The sequence below is a fragment of the Zalophus californianus genome, chromosome 13 (genome assembly GCF_009762305.2).
Source record: "Zalophus californianus isolate mZalCal1 chromosome 13, mZalCal1.pri.v2, whole genome shotgun sequence".
Taxonomy (NCBI): domain Eukaryota; kingdom Metazoa; phylum Chordata; class Mammalia; order Carnivora; family Otariidae; genus Zalophus; species Zalophus californianus.
Genome location: NC_045607.1, coordinates 66,862,069 through 66,885,959, shown reverse-complemented (window position 1 = coordinate 66,885,959; position 23,891 = coordinate 66,862,069). Strand labels below are relative to the sequence as shown.

Below are 23,891 nucleotides of genomic sequence, written 5' to 3'. Positions count from 1 at the left end.
CTGTTCTTGGCCTCCACACAAGGTTTCCCACAAGGGTTCCATTTGAGATGGTGGTTTCCAAGATTGGGGGTATCTGCCCGCCAGCAACTGGATTTGAGACCACCAGCTTGTTTTTCCAAGCATTAATATGTCGGTGATCTCCAAACATATTTTCTTTTCCAGAATGCTTTCCAAAAGGTTTGTAAGAATGTCTCTCAAACGTCTTTTCTTTTGAAGGTACAAGGGCCTAAGGGGAGGGGCAAGGGTAGTATAAGTATTAAATTTAAAGCTTTATCCAAAAAAATATTTTCCCTTTAAAAAAAAAACCCGTCTTTACATATTTAAGTAATTCATTTGGGAGAAATTACTACTCGGCTATTCACATAGCCAGCCCTTGGCAGTTTCAGTTCAAAATGCTTTGAAACCAGTCAACTACAAAGCCTCAAATGTTTTCTCTTTGAAAGCTCAACTTAACCTTCACTACCATGGTGGTGAGAAAAGTGACAACTCATTTAAAGATTCCCCCCTTTTGTTTCTTTGTCTTTCTTATGCAGGCCATGTGTTTATACTATGGGATCTCCCATAAACAACAGGGCCCTTTTTCCATGCCAGGAGCCACCCGTTGCCATGTCAACATGGCAGGCTACAGTTCGAACAGCTGCATCTTTTGTTGTTTTAATGAGTGGGGAAAATGCTGCCAAGCCAACACAGCTTCGGGAAGGTACTGTACATGTGTTCTGTGCTTCTTTCTGTAGTGCACACATGCTGGACCCAGGGATCCAGTATGCAATGTTTTTCTCAACTTTAAAGAGCTCCTTTATGAGTTGGGTTGGAATGAACATACTAAAAACATTTTGCCAGAGAAAATAGCAGGGGATGGGGAGGGGCACTTGGGAGTTGGGACATGGGACTGGGGGCTCTTCATGCCAGAGTTATCAATTCCTAGATTATTTTAGTAGTTGCTTTCACCTGGTGGTTTGTGGGCCTTAAGTGGGTGGTCCTGGTTGAAGACTTTGGGGCAGGCAAGTGTGTCATGGAAACACCATTCATTACAGTTAACTTGCCTGTAGTTCAGTAAGGTTATTCATTATCCCAGGCGAAAGAGCTCCTTCCTGTTGGCTGGCCCCCTGGAGTTGTCCTGCTAAGGCATCTGCTCTGCACACTGTTTGCCCATTTGGCTCTGAACCAAAGGTGTGTAAGAAAGATGGAAGGCAAGTGCTAATGCATCAAGGTTTTGTCTGCGAATCACTTGCTTATTGCAGTAATTAACTTTTTCAGTTGCGATCCAGAGCGTGTTAACTCCAGGTAAAATTTTTCTAATTTTCTTGTATGAGCATATCAGATTTTATGTAATGTTTCCATATTATTAGACATTCTTATTGTTTCCAGGTTTTTTTTTCTTATTATATTGCATTAAACCCCTGAGGAGATAGTTTGTATAAAATGAGAATTATTGAATCAAAGGTTTTGAACATGTTTAAGGTTGTTGGTACATTTTTCAAGTTCTTTTCCAGAAAGGTACCAATTTACACTCCCATGAGTAGTTATAAGGGTCCCAGTTACCGAGAGCATCACCTGTCTGTTCAGCAAGAGAAGTTCTCTCTTTAATTGGATTATTTCAATGATCAGTGAGGTTCCACTTGTCCTCTGACGTTTCTTAACCATTGTCATTAACTCTTTACTTATTTTGCCCGTTTTTATTCTGAGGCCTTAGTGAGGCTTTCAGAAGTTTGTTTCATCTTTTAATTTGAATGGCTCTTAAAAAAAATAAAGATATTGGAGCTTCCAGGTTGCTAAATGTGAAGATGCTGGGAGAAAGCATGGAAGCTCCAAGCACCTCCCCACATACCTTCTCCTCTGCATCTCTTCCCTCTCGCTGTTCCTGAGTTGACTGTCCACTCTTCCTCAAAGTCAGCAGAAAAGTGCACTGGCAGATGGTTTCTTTTGGTCTTCATTTCCTTCCGGGGGCTCCTCTTGTCACAGACTTACATTAAGTAAATCTGTAAGCTAGTCTCCTATATAAAAGAATAAAATAAAATAAAGATATTAATCTCTTATGATGTTTGTGGAAAGTATTGTTCCCAGTTTATAGTATGCCTTTTAATTTCATATAATGTTTTTGATTTATAGGAGATTTTAATTTTTATGTAGTGAAACCTGTCAAGTTTCTCTTAGAAAGTCTTTTGCTGTTCTGAGATTCACCTGTTTTGTTCTAATATTTTTAAGTTTTAGTTTAATTCTTGTAATATAACTCTCTAATCTCTTGGCAGTTTATTTGGTCAGGGTTGTGAAATGAGAATTAAATTTTTTTTTCCCAAATAGGAAACCATTTGCTCCAAGATCATTTATTAGATCTTTGCTAACTTGTAAAATCTCCTTTTTTTAAATTAAGTTTTTTATTTTAATTCCAGTATGGTTAACATACACTGTTACATTAGTTTCAGGCGTACAATCTAGTGATTCAGCAATTCTATACATTATTCAGCGCTCATCATGATAAGTATACTCTTTTGATTTGTGATATCTCCTTTATTAGAAAGTAGATTTATGCATGTACTGGAGTCTTCAGTAAGTGTTAACTTGATTCTCCAAGTCAAGACAAAACAAAACAAATAATACATTTAAAAATGTTATTTTTTAAAAAATGGGTCACAAATACATGGCTTCTTTACAAATGAGCAAAGGACAAGAAAATTGTAATAAAGTCTTCTTTTTGCTCCTAATTTCCAGCTACGCAGGAACTGCCCCCTAAGGCAATCAAGGTGACCAATTTCTTTTGTGTATGGTATAATTTTTCCTTTTTTGTTGCACAAATCATAACATGCTATACTCATTGTTTTTGTATTTTGCTTTTTCCTTTAGAATAAATTTATCTTATAGCTAATTTCATATCTGAACATAATAAAGAGCTTCCTCATTATTTTTATGACTACAGAGTATTCCATAAATGGCTGTTTCACAATTTAGTTAACCAATAGCTCTTGACTTGGGTCTAAATCAAATAATAAACTTAATGGGCATTTACTTCTCTCATCTTCCCTCACTCACATTCCCCGGTTTTAATTAATACAGTTTGTAGCTTGTAATAACTGATATTATCTTTATACTTTGTTTTTGTCTTATATCTTCTCTTCTAGGAATTACAATTCCTGTTTTATATTTTTGTTCAGTTTCAAAACATATTTGTAGTAAGTATTTAGACTTTCTTTACTTTTGAGCCCTTAAGTTTGAATCATCTCTCAGCTGGGAAATGGCATATATATATATATATATATATATTATTATATATATGTATTTTTAGGGGGGGGAAGGGGCAGAGCCCAACATGGGGTTTGATCTCACAACTCTGAAATCATGACCTGAGCCAATATCAAGAGTTAGATGCTCAACTGACTGAGCCATCAAGGTGCCCCAATATTTTTTTTCTGGAAGGGTGGATATGTGGTATATTTTCTGAGCCCTCCCATATTTAGGTTGGCTTTTTGTTGTATTCAGTTATGAACAATCCTTGGCTAGGTATAAAATTCTTAAGACTTTTTTTTCCCTCTTAAATTAAACATTTTCATTATCATCCCTTAGAATTTCTGAGGAGAAATCTGATATCATTTTTTTTAAAGATTTTATTTATTTATTTGAGAGAGCAACAATGAGAGATGGAGAGAGAGCACATGAGAGGGGGGAGGGTCAGAGGGAGAAGCAGACACCCTGCCGAGCAGGGAGTCCGATGCAGGACTTGGTCCCGGGACTCCAGGATCATGACCTGAGCCAAAGGCAGTCCCTTAACCAACTGAGCCACCTAGGCACCCCATGATATCATTTTTTTTTTTTTTTATTCTTTGAAAGTAGTCTGCCTAGAGACTCATAGAATTTTTTTTTATTTATGTAATTCAAAACTTCCTAGAATGTAGCTAGTTGTGGGTACCATTTTTTAAAAATCAACTTTATTAAAGTATAACTTACATATAATAAAATGCACACAGTTTAAGTCTTGTTCATGAGGTTTAACAAATATATATACATATGTAATTAATCAGCATCCCTATGAAGATGTAGACTATGTTTGGTACCCTGGAAATTCCCTGTGCCTCTGCCATCTGTTCCTAACCCCATACTAGTCAACCACTGATCTGAATTCTGTATCTGTAGTTTACTTATACCTCTCCTGTGGATTCATATAAATGGAGTTATTCTGTGTGTACTTTTTTGTGTCAGGCTTCTTTGGCTCTATATGTTTGTGACATGCATCCATATTGTTATAGGTGGCAATAGTTTATTCTCTTTTAAAGAAATTGATGGGGGCATCTAGCTGGATCAGCATGTGGCTCTGATTTCAGGGTTTTAAGTTTGAGCCCCATGTTGGGGTAGAGTTTACTTAAATTTTTTTTTTTAATAAAGAAATTGATGAATAGTCACCAGTTATATGAGTAAACTGCAGGTTTTTTGTTTTGTTTTGTTTTTTTAATTTGCTCACCTCCTGAGAGACATTTGAATTGTTTTTGGCCATCACAAAAAAAATATGCGGTGGATATTCATGTATAAGCCTTTTTGTGGATATAGATTTTCATTTCTCTTGGGTAAATACCCACGAGTGCAATTGCTGGATCATATATGTATATTTTAACTTTGTAAGTATCTGCCAAACTGGTTCCAAAGTGACTGAATCATTTTATATTCCACTAGCAATGTAGGAGAGTCTACCTGCTGTGCATCCTTGCAAACACTTGGTGTTGTCAGTCCTTTTAATTTTGGCCCTCCAGCTGGGTGTAAAATACTATCTCCTTGTGGTTTTAGTTTACATTTCTCTGATGACTAGTGATGGTGAGCAACTTTTCATGTACTTACTGTACATTCTTATATCTTCCTTTAAAAAACATCTCTTCAAGCCACTTACTCATTTACTTAATATGGGTTTTTAGGTTGTTTTATTATTAGATTGTAGGACTACTTTATATACTCCAGATAAAAGCCCTTTGTCAGATGTGTATATTGCAAATATATTCCAGTCTGTATGGCTTGCCTTTTCTTTTCTTTAATTTTCTTTTTTTTTTTTTTTAAGATTTTTATTTATTTGAGAGAGCGAGTGAGTGAGAGAGCAGGAGCAGTGGGGAGAGGCAGAGGGAGAGGGAGAAGCAGACTCCCTGCTGAGCAGGGAGCCTGATGTGGGGTTCGCGGGGCTTGTTCCCAGGACTCGGGGGTCATGACCTGAGCTGAAGGCAGATGCCCAATCAACAGAGCCTCGCAGGCGCCCCTTGCCTTTTCATGTTTTACTTATACTCTGTAACACTGATTTTCTATAGAGACATTTTGTTCTTTAGTAATTACATTACAGATTTAAGTTGTTACTATAACAGTATCTTGCAATCCTTCCTCATATTTTTTATCTTGTTACTTTGTTGTCTTTTGGTCTTACTCTGTTACACTGTCTCAGCCTGTTGTCTCCTCATGGCTTTTTACTACTTTTTCATAGAAGTTATGTCGTGTATCATAATGGGAATGCCAATTTCCTAAGCTTGTTTTCCTTTCTGTAGTAAATTGATTTCTGAGGCTTTGTTCTTCCTCTGAGTCCTTAGAACAATGTTTTCTTTGACCTTTATTTTGAGTATTTTTTCTTATAGTGCTCATGGCTTCCCTCTCTGGTATGTACCAACAGAGAGGAGAAAGTCTGTGGATTTCCCTTCATTCCATTCACTGTCCGCTTGTGTGCTGCCTGAAACCCTCTGTTCATCACATGAGAAGTTACTGAAGCACAGAGCTCCTGTATCCAGGCTCCGGTGTCTCCTTGCCTGTTGTCTAATGAAGTTCTGCTGGACTCACACAGGATCTTTTTCTACCCTCCCTACTTGGTTCTGTGACATGCTGAATTGACTGAGTACATGAACACGACAATCTCAAGCAGGCACTGATAACTGGACTCCTCCAGACTCCATTGCTATCTATTGTGGTTTACTTGTGTTGCCTGCACCTCCCACAATACTGTGTGGCTCTCCCTAGCCCCGCTTCACCGAGGCTATATTCTTCCTCATTTATGATTTGGCCCTGCAGTTCCCATGTAAAGGCTTGTGTTTAGCAGTGTTTCTCAAAGTTGAGCATTATTTATCTTTTCAAAGGGGAAAAAAAAATCTGATTCACTGGAGTTCACTTAAATTATTTGTATTAGAATGACATTTTAGAAAGTATAAATGTAAACTAGGCATAAGCTCATATATGTGTAATATTACATATTATAATATAATAACTCTTACACATCTATAAAGCCAAGATAAAATATAAATTAAACATAGACCAAACTATTAATCAATAAAATTCAAATAAGCAACTCAATTTTAATGTAAAGATTAATATTTTGCTGAAATGAAATTGTCCCTCACAATATGAATGTAGTGCTGACAGCTTCCTGAAGGTTCTTTTGAGCTTATTGTATCTCTTCTACACTGAGCCACGTGATGATCTTGTTCTCCACCACTTTTCTTTCATGTGTTATAAAGCTTTTGTTTACACAGCATACTGTGATGTCATCTAGCCTTTACTCACCAAAAACAACAACCTTATGTTCTTTTCTCATTATCTCTCAATAATTAAAGCAGCGCTGCATGTCCCTGTGCAGTCCTATACACTAATTCAGATGTGAACTCTGAAGTTGTTTGGTAGTACTCAGTTATATCTGGATGATCCAGCCTGCTTGCGAAATCCGGCCCACTGCCTGTTTTTGTAAATAAAGTTTTATTGGAACATGGCCATTGCCTATGGCTGCTTTCATGCTGCAGTGGCAGAGCTGAACTGTTGCAATAAAGATTATATGGCCTGCAAAGCCTAAAATATTTACTGACTAGCCCTTTACAGAAAAAAAGCCTTCTGACCCCTTTGGTATCTGTCTCTCATTTTCTGTCTAGTTGAAGATTATAAAAAAATTAACACAAGAATTGACATTAAAATTTCCATGGAACATGTTCATACTTATAGGAATATATCTGTGAATCTTTTTTTCAGAATTACCAATTCAGGGCAGAGTTGTAACGAAGCAGATGCTAATTGCGATTTGCTTACGTTCATACCATTTATACTTACGCAATAGCATGGGCTTCCATTCATACTACTTACACTTATGTGGTATCACGGAGCAGACTTTACCAATTTAAATGGAGGGAGGATTGAGCTAGACTAGGAAAAAACTCTATGCCTAATACTGCAGTTCCCCTGCAGTCTACAGCTGGGCTTTTTCAAAGGACAACCAGGAACGAGTACTAACAGAGCTCTTTGCCAGACCCTGAGGATGGAATAATGTCTCCAAATATCTCTGCACTCCTTAGAGAAAAAGGGTATGTGGCTACAAGATGATACTACTTCCTTTCCAAGTTATGTTTTCTAGATCGTAGATTGGTCTCCTAGGACCTCCACTCTGTTGTGCACAGTGCCGTTTTAAAACGATGAGCTCTCCCTGAAAACACTAGCAGAAAACCCAACCCACAAGTCAGTTTCCATCCCAATAACACATCAACGTGATTAGCACATTTGCCGGGCACCAGCTGATTTCCCCAAAGAAGCAAAGCACCTGGGAGCAGCATAATGTAATGAGGCAGATACCAGCGACAGAAATGACAGCAGCCCTTGGGCAGGGGACGGAAATCAGAAGACGGACCTCTGAGTTCTTGCTACATGGGGGAAATCATTCCTCCTAGCTGTTTATAAAAAGAAGGCTAAATGGTTTAGATTGTAGCTTGATGACCATCATAAGAATTTTATTAGCTCAGAAGTCACCAACCTTTTTTTCAAGAAGGCTACGTCAAAGCTATAGATTTAGATTGACTTGTTTGGCTCCTTTATTATTTAACTTCCTTAGCATAATTTCATTCGGGTGGGCAGAAATGTTAGCCTGTACACACAGGCTATCGTCGGCCTATATTCCCCACTGAAATGTAGCTCGACTATTAAGCACAGAGACCCCACACCCAAAAAAGTGCTTTGTATGTAATAGGTGCTCGATACTTGGTTGAATAAATGTGTTCTGTGTAATCAGATAGAAGTAATATGTTCATGGAGGGAGCATTTAAAAGCAGTACTGAATAGTAAAAATGATTTCCGGGTCATTTCTGCAGTTACGCTTCTGCTTAAAGTTTATGCCTTTTCTCTAGGCTCAATAGATTTTAAAAGAAAAAACTGGCATACTACAGTCTGTTTTTCTGTTTGGCAATTCTTTTGTTAATGTTATTTTATTTTTGCAGGGTCTAATTTAGTGTATTCCTACTTCCTAGAAAAATAAAACATTTCACTTATTTTTCATGGAAAGCCTCAAGTAAATGAACAAAACTAACTTAAGCTCCTTACAAATGTAAGAGAAGAAGCATATGAACTAAGTGAAAGGTGTTAAAAACTCTATGTGCCCTCACATAGTATCTGATTTCATTTTTCTGTGCAAAAGTAAGAGACTGTAGACATTACTTCATCCTGGGCAAAACGCTACTCTGGCCTGCCCAATAGACCAACTCTCTGACATTCTCTCTCTTGACTTTGTGTGGGAAATTCCAGGAAAAAGCCAAGATTTCAGGGTCCAGACCCTCCTGTGTGCAATTGAAAGCCAACTTTCTTCCCTCTTGATGGCTCAAAATGAGCAATACTATTTAGACTGCTCCCACAGTATGCAAGCAGGAATTACGTATAAGGAAATGGTAACGTAAAAGACACTTAGGAATGGTTATGATTAAGAGTTTTCACCACAAAGAGAGAATGCAAAGTAGAGAAAGCTCCTTGTTTCTAGAACTGAGGAAACGTTATTCTGGGCACATACATTATGTTTCAAGGGGTAGGAGTACAGAGTGAATGCATTCATCTTTTCTCGTTAGAAAGCTACTGGTGATTGAGATAGTGTTCTGCTCTGTTACCCCCCTCATAAAGTCTCACATCAGGCCCTGGCACTTTCCAAATCTTTGTCAGTTTGTGATTTGCTTTTGACTAGTTCTTGCTTGCCCTCCTCATGCTGAACTTAACCATATTTGGCATCCGGGAGAGTCATCATGATTTCTTTTGGATAATGATGACTCCGGCAGGCGTGTTCCAATTCTTTTTGCTGTGGAATTTTGTCTTAGGCTTGATATTTATGGATTTTCTCCTGTGAGTAAAGTTTGAAAGTGTATCTGTGACCATCTGGAGCAGTAGGATTTGGTGTCTGGTTTACTGACCCACTTGGTATTTAAGTCTATGGGGAAGCAGGTAATCTGTGTCACAGGTCAGAACGGTGCGTGAGATTTGGAAGAACAAGCCTGGCGCAGGGTATTCCTTTAGGGATTCATTTAGCCGCGAGGGAAAACCTCAAAACCTATGGAGGCGCTTGTGTTCTCAGTTCGGTAGGTGGCGCTCTTTTACCTGGTTCACAAGAATGATCTTGAAGGTCATCCTCTTCTGGGTCTCCTGTGCCGCAGGCAGTACCATGTTGCAGGGAAGGAAAGCCGAAGCCCTGCTGGGTGGCATCGGTGCTTGAGAAACGGTGGCATGACCTGGCACATGGCCCCAGTCAGGCAGTGCCGGCGCATACCAGCCCAGAGCATTCTTAGTGTCTCCTTTGTTCTGGTGCCAGTTCCTGCCCTTGAGCAACAGCAGAGAACTAACGAAAGACAGTCACTCCATGGGTATTCAAGAGGGTGGCACTAACTCATAAAACCAGAACGTGTAGACTCAGCAACTAAAAAGCAGTGAAAGAGAAAGGGCTGGGGTTTGCTGAAAGACCCAAGCACTGGGCAAGGAGGGCAAGGAAGGAAGAGCAACCCAAACTGGGACCTTTCCCTCCTTTTTGTATATCCATTATTATAAGAAATACACAAAATGTAGGGCGCCTGGGTGGCTCAGTTGTTAAGCGTCTCCCTTCGGCTCAGGTCGTGATCCCAGGGTCCGGGGATCGAGTCCCACATCAGGCTCCCTGCTCAGCGGGAAGCCTGCTTCTCCCTCTCCCACTCCCCCTGCTTGTGTTCCTGCTCTCACTGTCTCTGTCAAATAAGTAAATAAAATCTTTAAAAAAAATACACAAAATGTAGAAAACATGCACATTGTGTACGGTGCGACTATATACATACACTTAGAAATGCACATTTCCCTATTTACACATGTCCCTGTACATATTAAGCATCTTGAATTTGTGATAAAAGGATATTCCAAAATCATGAAATAGTTTGATGTATGGAATGGTTTGGGCCGGAAACTCTGAAATTAAGAAGAGTGGCGAGTCAGTGGTGAGGTAGGAAATAAGCAAGGACTACAGAAGAATTGAGGAAAGAAATCTGATATGTTAAGTAAAAGCATGTATCAGTCCAATGTTTCCAAATGCTTCATGTTATTTGTCTAACCTACAGTGCAAGAGTTTAAAAGATAGAGTGAATGCTTTTAATAGGAAGAATTTAAGTGCTTGTTTTAATTTTCAGTGAAAACAATAACTCTTTACATACAGAAAATTCTGTGAGATGTTTAACTTTGCAAAGATAAATAATCTGCTTTTGCCCCTGTAGAAGCAGGATGGTTGTGGATGGTGTGGCTGTATTTTTGCAATGTGTTTTGTGAGTATTTCCGAGACTCCTCTAGGAACAGGACAGTGACTTTCCATACATTTACATACTTAATTTACTATTCGTGAAATAGTTAAAAAAACATTAATTTTTTTTCTTTTTATAAGAATGATATTCCCGAATAATTAGCAAAGTTTTTCACAGGTTTGGCAGAAAAAGTTCTCTCTCCCCCCGTGGACTGATTCCATAATGTTCTTCCTTTTTCCTCTTCAGTCGTCCTCCCTTAGAAAATAGAATCTTCAAAACTATTCATAGGACCGTTTTTTTTTTAATGTGATAAATAAGAAAATAATTAAGGCAATTGTTTTAACATTGCCTGGTTAGAAGAATTTTCAAAACTAAATTTTAAATTGCCTCTTATGATTTGAAAAGTGACCCATTTCAAATCCTTTACCTACCTACAAAAAATACAATTATCTCATATTTTTTCTGAAGAAAATTTCAGACCCATTTTTGGACATGAACATGTCTATTTGGATCTTGTAGCAGCTGCTATTGTGAGTATAAGAACAATACTTGATATGTTGTATCTGTCTTACTAGTGAGACAATCAGAGTGTAAGAATTTTCTACCCTAAATAAGTTCCAGTTTGAGAAGGTGGTGTAGGGGTATTCAGGAACTTTCTGAGGAGGCCCAGAAGGGAGGCGAGATGGGTGGCTGCTCAAGCCTGCTCAGTTAGGGAGTGCCACTTCCTCTGGGCCTCTTCCTATCTCCCCCCTCCCTGTTAGTCTTGCTAATGAATCCGGCCTGGCCGTGAAATCATCCAGTGGTGTGATGGGCTTCTGGCCTTTGCAGAGGAAAAACTCTGGGTTAATTCAAGTACAGCGTGTTCTCTTTGTTTTGCAGCTGGTGTAGCAAGGGAGTCTAGGGCAAGTGGATTGAATCAAAAAGGAAAATGAAGGCATTCACTGTCTATTTCATCAAGGATGGCTCATTTAAAGTAAACACCATTTAAATAGTCTCCAAATGGCCCATTCTATATGAAGTCATACAGGATGCCCCCTTTGGGCTGTCATTCTCCTTTAAATGGATCGCTTTGTGTGCATTGCGTTTTAATGCCATTCAACCTTAAACCCCATATGTGGGCCTCATCAGGCCACAGGCTTCGGTGCACATGTGGCAGCCATACCTTCAACATTCTTTGTCTCTGCCTCCAGACAGTCAGCCCCAGCAACAGGGGGAGGGAGTTGTAAAGACAACAGCAGTTAACATTTCTTCAACACTTATTATGTGCCAATTACTATGTCTAGTGATTTCTCTATATATTATCTAATTTAATCCGAGGGGGCAGATAGTATGGTTATTCCCTTGTTACAGACGAGGAGATTGATGCATAGAGAGATTAAGCAATGTGCCCACGCTGGTAAGTGTGGCTCCGGGAATTGAACCCCAGCAGTCAGATTCCAGAGCTGGAGCTCAGTCAATGGATATATTCAGAAGAACTAAGCTCTCATCAATTCTCTTTGCAAGGTAGGTTTACCCCAAACAATAGATAATCCAGAAATGATTTCTCTTTGTCTTTGGAATGCATGCTCTGCTTTCTGGGGGCAGGAATTCCACCTTGTTACTTGCATTTTTCCGCAGTCGGGTTTGAGGATGAGATCGGGTATTCCTTGAGCACCTAGGTCCCTGTGGCAGTGGGCAGTCTTCATACAAGACTGGGCTCAGTGGAATAATCCATTAACAGACAACCCAAATGAGGCTTTCCTACCAGACATGCCCTCATAGTAAGAAACTAGTAAAAACCTCCCCCAGAGAAATGGAAGCATTCAGTTGTCACAGCAGCGGCTCTAGTGTTCACCCAGGGTTGGGCGAGAATCCCAGGGCTGGACAGCTTTGGGGAGCTTCTGTGAAGGGTCCAACCAGGGTCTCTGGGAAGTGTGTTCCTAGCCAGTTCCTATTCGGCGCCCCCCCCTCCACCATTGATCCGCCCCTGTTTAACTGTCACTTGGTAACCTAGAAAACTTTTTTTTTTTTTTTTTTGCTGTGAAATCTTGAAGTATGAAATAGTTTATTCCAAATGAGCTCTAGTAAGTAGAGGGACTTTAAGAATCTTAAAAGATGAAAACTCTTGAGGGTAGTATAGAAGAAAATCATCTTGAACATTTAAAATACGGGTTTGGGTGATGTTTTCAATACATGCACACCCCCATCCTTTTCTTTCCATTGTTGAACTTCAGAGAAGACTACAAGGGAGCAATAGCAGTTCTGAAATATTTGTGCTGGACTTAACTGAGATTCTGCTACCACTTTTGCTGTCTTACTCCCAAACCTCAGGTCATTTCAGGTTTCTGCCTTAAAAGAAAAGAAAAGAAAAAAACCATTAATGTCATTCCTCTCCCCTGTCACAGCTCTCTAGGGCTTCTAACGCCCTCCCCACGTACCCTCTAGGATACAGACATTCTGGTAAAGGCCCTGGGACAGGATGTGATTTGGGCACTCTCTGTGACCTTGTGCAGCCATCTAACAGATACCCCTTATTCCATTAGCACTGTTCTCTCTAGAAAGCAGTTCTAGTGCCTTCTGTTTCCATAAGTCTCGTCTTGCCCATGTGCCAGATGTATGGTGCAAGAACCGGAGGGACGGCAAAAATCGGGTCAACACTTCGATGCAGACTGTAGAGAGAAAGCCTATTCATTCTTGTCCCTCCCAGCTTTAATGGACATATAACGTTGTTTAGGGGATACAGTGTCATGATTTGATATGTGTATATGTTGCGAAATGATTACCACAATAAAATTAGTCAACACATCCATCACCTCATGTAATTATAATTTTTTTGTTTTGAAAACTTTTAAGATCTACCCTTTTAGCAACTTGCAAATCTACAATACGGTACAGTATTGTTAACTAGAGTCACCTTGCCGTACATTACATCCCCAGAACTTATTTATCACATAACTGGAAGTTTGTACCCTTTGACCCCCTTCACCCACTTCTCTGCCACCTCCCCTGCCTCCCAACCGCTGGCAGCCACCAGTAAGATTACTGGTTTCTATGAGATTGATGGGTTTTTTAGATTCCACAAATATGTGGGATCATTCACTATTTGTCTCTCTCTGTCTGACATATTTCACTTAGAATAATGCCTTCAGTGTCCATCCATGTTGTCCAAGTGGCAGGATTTCCTTTCTTTATGGCTGAGTAGTATTCCATTGTGCATATATACTGTACTTTATCCATTCTTCTGTTGATGGACACTTAGGTTTGTTTCCGTGTCTTGGCCATGTGAATAATGTTGCAGTGAACATAGGAATGTCAAAATCGCTTTGAGACAGTGATTTCATATCTTTCAGGTGTATACCCAGAAGAGGCATTGCTGGATCCTATGGTAGTTTTTATTTTTAATTTTTTGCGGAACTTCTATACCGTTTTCCATAGTTGGTGCACCAGGTTACATTGCCAACAATGGTGCAGAAGGGTTCCTTTGCTCCACATTCTCACTAGCACTTCTTGTTTCTTGCGTTTTTGATATCAGCCATTCCGACAGGTGGGAGGTGATAGCTCAGTGTGGTTTTGATTTGCATTTCCCTGATGATGAGTGATAATGAGCACCTTTCATGTACCTGTTGGCAATTTGAATATCTCCTTTGGTAAAATGTCTATTCAGGTTCTTTACTCTTTTTAATAATATTTTTTGCTATTGAGTTGTATGAGTTCTTTATATATTTTGGATATTAATTCCGTATCAGATATGTGGTTTGCAAATATTTTCTCCCATTCCGTAGGTTGCCCTTTCATTTTGTTGATGGTTTTTGTTTTGCCGTGCAGAAGCTTTTTAGTTTGGTTTGATTGAGTCCCGCTTGTTTATTTTTGCTTTTGTTCCTTGTGCTTTTCATGTCATATCCAAAAAAATCATTGCCAGTGTTTTATTCTTAAAAGGATTTTCTAACAGGCTGATGCCTCTTCCTTATCTCTAAATTGTCTCTTCCTTCTGAGGTATATTTTATCATTTTAATATTACCTCAGGACCAAAAATACTATTATTTTTTTCTTAAGATGAACTTTTAATTAATTGACTGATTATTTTTATTTTTTTATACTAGAAAGGCACATATTCAAAGAGTGAAATAGTTCTATTGGGTTTATTATACTCCTCCCCGAAATAACAGTCCTTAGTACCTCTTACTATATTTCTTCTGTTTCAGAAGTAACCACTTTCACCTGTTTTATGTAGCTAATTATCTGATATATATATGTCCATGTTGTTCAGTAAGATGCATGATTGTTCAGGGTTGATCTTCCCACTACGGCAGATAAGGATTTAGCTCTCTCCACCCTACCATCACACACATACCCCCTGCCCCAAATCCTATCTTCCTGATATAATTAATATCATAACCTTGATTAGAACAGTATTCTTTATTTATATTATTATATCTATGCTATTAAAAGCTGAGTCTTGTACAACTTTGATTACATTATTCTGTACAACGTGTTTGTTTTTCATGGGGTTAATCATTGTGTTATTGTTTGTTTTTCCTACTTGCTTGGTTTTTCTAAGTATTTACCAACCCCAGAGGCTTTGAAAGTTGTTTAAATCTGCTAAAATGCTCAAATACATCAAGTTTTCTATCAGTTTTCTCCTCCTGAAGCAGTCTCTCTCCCGGCTCTGGAAGGTGCTCTGAAAAGCGACGTTGCTCTCTCTCCGGGCATATAGCTGGCTCTGGGGATCGCCCTTCTCCATTATTCTACAGGTTCCCTTTGCTTCTCTCTTGTATTGGCTTGTCTGCCTTCCTCTTGGTTTACTATATCTTTTTGAAGCATATTTTACATACTTAAGTAGCTTCCAGAGAATAGAATACGTGGGAGGTGAATTTTTTGTGAAACTGCATGTCAGAAAATGTCCTTATTATATGTGATTTTTTCCCCCCTCTTTTTGGAAGCTTGTGGAATCTTGTCTTTGTCCCTAGGGTTCTAAATTTCATAACGATATATCTTGATGTGGACTGGTTTGTATCCAGTGTCCTGGGTGTTATGTGCCCTCTGAAGTTGGAAGCTCATGGCCCCTTAAATTTGGGGAAATTTCCTCAATTTTTTTAACTGATGCTTTTTCCCCTTCTGTTTTCTCTGTTGTCTTTTTCTGAAACTTCTATTACTTGGATATTGGACCTGCTGAGAGGGTTTCTATTTTTCCCTCTTTTTTTCCCTTTTGCTCCACTTCCTGAGAGACTTCTCCAGCTTTATATTCCATCTCACACCTTTATTGAGTTTTTCTTTTTCTTCTATCATGTGTTTCATTCTCTTTACTTTGGAATGCTCCTTTTTTATATTATACTATTCTTATTTCAGTAGGCAATACTCAGTTCTTAGTGGGTATGTTTGGTGTTCTTTGAAGTTCTTTTCTCCTTGTATGACCATTGACCTTCAACTTGCTTGTTTCTGTTTGTTTTGGTCTCTCAGTGTCACAGCAGGGGCTTTCTAGAGGTCCTGGAGGTACTTGATTTGTTTGCAGGCATTTAGGAACGGGGACTAAAATGCCGATTGGAAGCTCTGAGTGCCTGTGTAGGGCCTCTCAACCATGAGCTTCACCATAGGCTAATCACAGGACACCTCCCACGTGAGTCTCGTTAGTTGTCTGCTCTTGGGCTGTTTAGCGTTTTTTTCATTCGTCTGCCTGGAGGGTAAAAGCCTGATTGCCTGCATTCTGAGAACCAACTAAGAGAAGATGGCTGGTGGTCTCAGCATCTGATATGCATATGTTCATTTAATCCCATTCATTTGCCCTCAACTGTGCTGTTTTCCCCCTCCTCCCCCTCACACCGCCCCCAGTCTAGAGGCCTTCTCTCTTACTGTCTGTATAAAATGAATCTCCAGTTATTTATTGGGGCTTTGGGGGATGGGGAAATAGCCCACGTTAGGGGTAGAGTTACTTAAAAATAAAAATACATTAAAAAAAAATCCCTTTACTATCCTTCATTTGGGTTTGGGGAGGAAACAAACGTAGCCTCCTGTGTGCAGCCTTCCATTTGTACCTAAAAGCCTCACCATTGCTGTTTATTTACTGATGCCCAAGTGATTGAAGCTTTTAAAAGTGATATTCAGTGGCTCGTGGTAAATGCTACAAAGTATCCTTCAGAGAAAGAATGACCAGACCACAGCCCTTTGATTAAGAGAATTCGGTTAGTCAACATTTTTCTTTTAAACCGAGGCTGTTCAGAAGATTTAGTTCCTCACCCACAACTCCTTTCCTCTTCTTTCATCTGCACCCTCCCCACCAGCCTCTCATTGTGTTGCCCAGTCCAAATTGAACTTCCTGTGGGGTGACCTTGGGGAAGCATCAGGTTGCAGAGGATGAGGTAGTGAAGGGAAGGTGAAAAAAACGAGGGAGGTGGGCTCAGGGCAGCACGTCGTGTGGGATCCATGTCATGCTTTTATCCAGACTGCTGTGACTGTCTCTGCCCCCTTCTTACTGGCTGGGGGTCAGAGCCACAGTGCTCTTTAAAGCCATGCTTCTTTTAAGCTCAGTAAAACTACACACATCACTGGACTGGCTCAAACATCACTGGATTTGGTTATCTCTTTAAAGAGGAGCGTGCCTTCAGCTTCTTAGCTGTGGAGAGAGTGATGTGAAGCGTGGCCGCTGTGACTCCAGAAACAGGATGACCTTACAAGCAAGCTGGAGAGCATGGTTTACGGTAGTTTTGAGCCTGCCCTTCTATATTCCTTCTTTAAATATCTCCTCTAGTGACTTCAAAACTTGATGTCATGTCATATGTATTCAAACTTGATATCATATGTTTTCCCCTTATGTTTAAATCTTTGTTTCCTATTTAAAATTTTGTTTCTCTCTCTTTTTTTTTTAATCTTTCAACAAGTATTTATTGAGTAGCCATATCTGCCGCGTCCTGGGATCAACACAGTCCCTGTCCTCATGGGCTTAGGTCCTGGCAGAGGCCCAGTGGAGAGCCTTGGGCTGGTGGGATGGGGCAGTGGGAGGTGCAAAGGGCGACAGATGCTTTCCTCGTTTTGGGCAAAGAGGCCTGGGGATGTGAGGGGCCGTGGCCCGAATCTCAGTCATGCCCTTTCCAGGGAAGAGGGTTGACGTCTCCCTGCTGAGTCAATGTAGCCATTAAAATTTTGTTTTTTCTTGGAGGAGTTCTGTAATGTATTTCTTTGGATCTAAGTTGGTAGAATTTCAGGGGATAATAAATAATGACCCCTCCACCTTCCTGAGTTCAAAATTAGTTGAGAGACAAAGAAGACAAGCATAGGGCGATAAAAATCTAACCTTTATTATTGATTTTTACCAGTAAAACAAATTGAAAAAGGCCATGTTAGGTCTGCTGACCAGTATGGGCATGTTACTATTTCGACCCTGTGTTTGACATCTTATCCACTCACTGACCAAATTGGACAATCATAGGCCACTCCATGAGTATCTGACCATCTAAAATCTTTAACAAGACTGATAGGACTAGCTCCTGCAAAGGAGTTAGTAAGGGGCTGAAAGAGAGGCTAGAGGTATTCGTGTAATGGAAGTTCCCTCCATGGAACATGAGGAGAGGAGAAGTGTGTTCCATACATGGGGTGATATCAATTTCCCTGAAGGCACACCATCAATTTATAGCAGATGCTCAGGAAAAAAAAATACTGTATTAGATCAGGTTGTATGACACATCAGATTTCATAAACATTAAAAGCATTTTGCCATCTTAGAAGTCAGGAAGGATGGTGTTATAAGCTATCAATCATTTGTTCTTTCGGTAAACACCTTCACTACGTTTGGCCTGAGTGGTGTGCACACCCTCAGCTGGGGCAGGGAGCCCCTGCTGAAATTCCAGGCCTGTTACAAACTAGCTGGGAGTCCTTGACTCCCCTGAACCTCTCTAGGCCTGGTTTTCATCTGCTCAGTGAGGAATGGGGGACCAGCCCAATACATGAACAGATAAAAAGGATGAGGGATAAACCTAAGCTTCCACAGCTAATTAGTTTCAGAGTTGGAACTAAAACCCAAGTATCTTCCTTCCCTAGTCTCATTGTTCTCTAGCATATCCAGTTCAGACTGATTCTTAAATTGAATGCATACAAAACAGTTCAGCACCACAGAAGCGATCATTCATTTGTTCATTCATTCATTTATTTATTCATTCAACAGAGCATATTTTTTTGTGCCAAATACTGTGCTAGGCAATAAGTATGAAGAAAACATGTTCTTGGGGCACCTGGGTGGCTCAGTCGGTTAAGCGTCTGCCTTTGGCTCAGGTCATGATCCCAGAATCCTGGGATCAAGTCCCACATCAGGCTCAGCGAGGAGCCTCCTTCTCCCTCTCCCTCTGCCTGCAGCTCCCCCTGCTTGTGCTCTCTCTCTCTCTCTCAAATAAATAAATAAATAAAATCTTAAAAAAGAGAAAACACATTCTTGTCTCTATAACAGCATGCAGCCTGTGTCCTTACGTGTTTGCAGCCCTTATGTGACCACCTCAAGTACAACCCTTTACTTATAGCCTCACTTGAAGCTCTTCAAACTGATCCCAGGTCTTCAAGGAGATACAGACCTCCTTGGCTGCCCTGAAACCGTCAGCGCTCTGTGCTCTCCCCGAGACCTACAGTGATGCCCCCGCGGTAGATATGTCCCACCCCCAAGAATAGCTCATACCATCTTAGCACACAAGTTCTTCAAGCGCCTAAAGAGAAAAACTACAGAGTGAGGTCCAGAACCCTGCACTGGTCTCATTATGGTTGTTTCTCTCCTTCTGTTTCTAGGGTGCGCAAGCTGGCATTACTATGTAACCATGCCGATGCCAGCCTCCACCTTCACGATTGCAGTGGGCTCCTGGACAGAAATGAAGCCAGAGCCCTGCTTGTTCAAGGATCTGGCAGCAGAGAGAGCCCTCTCACCTTCCGAGGCTGACTTCAGGTTGGTATTTGGGAGCTTGCTGAAAAACAAACACTTAAGGGAGCAGTATGATGCATTTATTCCTAGCACTGGGAATGTGAGTCATCCCTGCTGAGAAGCTAAACCAAAATATGATTAATCAAAGCAGGAAAAACCCTACTGGGAGGGAAAGAGAGTTGAGAGGCAGAGATGTGGGCATATTGTTTATGCAGAAAGAAAGAGAAAAGAAGGATATATGAAGTCCTCTGTGAAGTCAGGTGAAATATTTTTATGTGTTTGGGTACGTCAGCAGAATCCTCAGATTCAACACTTTCCCTCCTATACTTTTTAACTTTGGTTTTCAGTGCTTATTTGGTCAAAAACACAACTTAATTAAAAGGAGTTGCTTGTCTGTTGGATTACTTTGTAGGCCACTCTGCTGTTTAGGTCCCCGGGACTGGTGTTAGCAGTACATTTGTAGGGACAGCCCTCCTTCAGTGGGGCTAGTCAGCCTGCTCCAGAGCGCAGGACGCAAGGTAGCTGTTGCAAGGTCATGGGGCTACGAGTAACCTACTGGGTGAGGACTCCATTAAACTTTGGTAGCGATTTCTTCTTTTTTCAGAGTGATCAGAGAAAAATCTGTTTAAAGTTTTTAAAAAGCAGCACAGACCATTGGATATTCACTCACAGCCTCCCCACACGTCCAACTGTTTCTAACTTCGAGAGCCAAAAGGGAGGAGGGGAACCTCCATAGGAGGTACGAAGTGTCCAAATTGTGCATCGTTGCATCATGTTCATTCCTAGGACTTTTACACCCAGTTCAGTTTAATCACTTTTCCTGTTTACACAGAGTCACTAGGTCCAGTACCTTCTGGTGGAAAAAGCCCAGAGTAATGGTACAGATGGCTAGTTCATCCTTGAAAACCAACTAAGATATGCTTTTAGCACAAATTCCTTTTGTGCCGATTATATTTTGCCATGTTGCTTTCACTCTTGCTGCAGTGGCGGTTGGTTCTGTGAGGACAGAAAGCCACCGAGCCCTCTCCTATGACAGGCATGTCTTATTGCTTGCGTTTTGCTTTTTGGAGGAAGGGAGGTAGTTTCCACTTCCTGCTTAGTAACTTGCCTATTTTGGACTATCTCCCCTGAGCTATACAGAGTATCCGAGGTTGCTTCTTGGATTTTATTTATGCACACTTGAGGGAAGAGGAGAGTTGTGGACAGAAGTGACACGTGTTACTTTCATGTGGGAATATTTAATTGTATGTGAGACCCTCAAGTGATCCCTTCCCCTGCCACTGAGCTCAGAACAGGCCTCATTTTGCCATTTCGGGTAGCCCAGATTTCTGCGTGGGGAGGACAGGTGCCCTGGAGAGTTACTTGGATCCTCAGTGGACTTGTTATGAGCAAGAAATAAACTTTTTGTTGTTGTTGTTGTTAAGCCACTGAAACACTGGGGATGTTTGTTACTGCAACATATCCTAGCCTATCCTGAATTGATACAGAGGTCACTGGATGTTTGAAGTCAGGGAAAGTCTTGATCTAAATGTCATCTTGGTTAGTCCTGAGAGTAAGCCTATAAGATAGATAGGCTTTATTATCACAATTTTATAGATAAAGATACTGAGGCTTTAGACAGCAATGTGTCCGTGTTCATATCTCTACTGAGTTACAACACCTGGATTCCTATCTGGGCTTGACTCCTTACGGAGGTGATTCAGAATCTTACCTGGGGACATTGGGTTCTTTTTGTTTTTTTGTTTTTTATTTTTTAAGATTTATTTATTTATTTTAGAGAGAGAGAGAGAGAGAGAGAGAGCACAAGCGGGAGGGGCAGAGGGAGAAGGAGAGAGAATCTCAAGCAGACTCCACGTGGAGTCTGATGTGGGGCTCAATCCCAGGACCCCGAGATCATGGCCTGAGCCAAAACCAAGAGTCGGACACTTAACTGACTGTGCCACCCAGGTGCCCCTACCTGGGGACTTTTATTTTATTTTATTTTATTTTTAGATTTCATTTATTTATTTGAGAGAGAGAGTGTGAGAGAGAGAGCACATGAGAGGGGGGAGGGTCAGAGGGAGAAGCAGACTCCCTGCTGAGCAGGGAGCCCAATGCGGGACTTGATCCCGGGACTCCAGGATCATGACCTGAGCTGAAGGCAATCGCTTAACCAACTGAGCCACCCAGGCACCCTACATGGAGACTTTTAAAAACTGTGTATAATGTCCATGCCTCACCTGGAGTCTGATCCACCTTCCTACCTGGAGAGTCAGTACCATGATTGAGTAACTGTTACTGATTGGAATGTGTCATGCTGGTACAGACGACAGAAGTTGAGAGTTCTGCCTTTGAGTGTGAAGGTGCTGTCCGTACTGCTTGGGTATGGTTCTCGGGGCAAAGCCATTCTTTCCTGCTCTGTGGAATAAAGAGTTTGCTTGGGGTTTTCCAATTCTTCATGGTGAAGAAGCAGCCTCGGGGCTGCTTGACTGTCAGAGGAGATGTGCAGTTGAAATCCGTGTGCCTTAAGGGAAGGCAAAGAAAGAAATGTGTTATTTTGTCCTTCTAGCCATATTCCCAGGGATATGAGGTTGGGGAGCGGGCAGCAACCATTTCTTATGTGTTCCCTGTGTTGCCCAGTGGCCACTGAGGTGGTTTTCACTTTGTTTGCATCCATAATTGTGAAGGAGGCAGCCGTGGCCACTTCATGTGGGCATTCTGGGAAGAGACGGCATCTGAAATTCCAGTGGGGTTTAGGGGAAGGGGGTCAGTATGACTCTTTTCTTGTCTTTTCAAGTTTACAACCAGCTGTGAAACAGCAGAAGGAGAGCACAGGAAAGGTTTTCATAATTGGCCTGAACTCAGGACTACTCGGGTGCACGACCTCAGTGGGCTTTCTAATACTCCGTTTCCAAGCCAGACAGACTGACCCATCCAGTTACCTGCGCAGCTGGACTGCTGCTGGCCTCCACAGCACAGGTCCACGCAGCCCGCCTCATGGCCAGAAAGTACCCCGACTGTGGGCAAGCAGATTGGAAAAGAGGAAGGCCAAGAGTGGCCAAGCCAATCGGAGCGGCTGGAGCCAGGTCAAAAGTGCCACTCCAGGGAGGCACATCCTCACATGGGAACGTGAGGCCTGGGGAACGGAGTTCTTCCCACACTCCCTTCCATGTCTGACATGCTATGACGAAGTTTCCCCTTTATTTATCACCATGCTTGTCCATCAGAAATGTACTGCTGATAAAATAATAGCTTGCATTTGCTTAATCCTTCCCTGGCTGCGTGCTTCATGTGTGCTGTCTTTAGTCATCAGAGGGTAGCTTTGTGTTTTTATCCATTAAATCTCTGGCTCCGTGCTCGGTTTGCCAACAAAGGTACTCTGAAGTGCCAACTGCAGTCGTGTTTTTGGTTATGTTCACATCTGGTCCCCTTGCCTTCCCTGCCCCCCTTTTCTACTTCAAACCTTCCTGAGACCACCAGTTCAATTCATGTAAATGTAACTTTTATAGGGGGCCTTATATACCACAGGCTTTCATTTGCCTAAAGTGTTCATCTGGGTCCCAGAAATTTGGCCAAAGTATTGGTCACTGAACTTTTGATCACTATTCATGTGGGCTAAATTATAGGAAGAACATTCCCTCTTCCAGCTCCAATTCCACACGTGCTCCGGCCCACTCTGGGTGAGCATTTTGGTAAATACATTAATTAGAAGGCACTTAGGTAAACCATTGTAAGTTTATTAATTTTCCTCGGCTGCAGCATAACTGTCTCTAGCCACAGAGGAATCTTTGTATTATGTTTAACCTCTGGAGGCCTTTGTTAAAGCACTGTCTTCACTTTGGGCCCATACAGTTTAGGCACGACATGGAAACTTGGATAAAGTCCAGAGGAACTCAGCAAAAATGATTAAAAGCATGGAAAATACGTACCACGAAGAAGAAAAGGCATTGAGGTTGTTCATCCTAAAGAAGGGATGGCTTGGTGGGAGAAGCGGTCTTTTTAAGAGTTGTGAAGTCTATGGAAAGTGGCCTGTGGACCTTGCAGGATGAGGCCCTATTTCTGTACCTTTGAAAGGCTAGGAAAAAAGGAGTGATAGTCATGGGGGAAAAAATACCAATTTCCAGTACACCCTTTGCTATAAGAGAAGCCTTTCCAAATCTTCCTGGCTTGGTGTGATTTCTCCAGCCCTGGCTCCCTGGTGTAGTTCAGCCTTCTGGTTTTTATAGCACATACTGCATTTTGCTTCGTAAAATCCTACAATGCCCTAAGGAAACCCATCCAGCTTTCAGGCACAACCACATCATCGTATATATTGACATCATTGTCAACAACTCATTGGGGGCCGGTGCTGGCATTTTGAAAACTTGTGATTTTTACGGTATCCAAGCATCTACTCTGCTTGCTAAAATATGTTAATAAATTGTCTAAACATCTTACTGTGTCACTGTACTCATCAGAATTTTAAATTTTTTCTTCCAGCAAAACTGTAAACTCCTCAAAGGTAGGGTTGGAAATTTATTCATATGTCTGTATGCGGCATACCTTTGGGG

At 41.0% G+C, this 23,891-nt stretch overlaps 1 protein-coding gene and 1 long non-coding RNA gene across 8 annotated transcripts in view; one reads left to right on the top strand and one right to left on the bottom strand.

Moving 5' to 3' along the window:
• AOPEP (aminopeptidase O (putative)) overlaps nt 1–23,891 on the top strand; it is a 347,525-nt gene that overhangs the window by 54,748 nt on the left and 268,886 nt on the right. For 5 of the 7 annotated variants that reach the window (XR_004819509.1, XR_003523595.2, XM_027614770.2 and 2 more), the window contains exons 3-5: nt 534–700; nt 3,117–3,167; nt 19,233–19,386. Coding sequence is in view for 5 of the 7 variants with exons in the window: in XM_027614770.2 (XP_027470571.1) it covers nt 534–700; nt 3,117–3,167; nt 19,233–19,386 (372 nt within the window). In the remaining 2 variants the exon portion in view is untranslated. The remainder of the gene's footprint in view (nt 1–533; nt 701–3,116; nt 3,168–19,232; nt 19,387–23,891) is intronic. The other 2 variants (XM_027614771.2, XM_027614769.2) reach the window with 1 other exon arrangement.
• Nucleotides 12,573–23,891, bottom strand: part of LOC113934223 — a 32,091-nt gene continuing 20,772 nt past the window's right edge. Inside the window, exon 3 of the long non-coding RNA XR_003523596.1 lies at nt 12,573–12,821. This is a non-coding gene — a long non-coding RNA (uncharacterized LOC113934223). The remainder of the gene's footprint in view (nt 12,822–23,891) is intronic.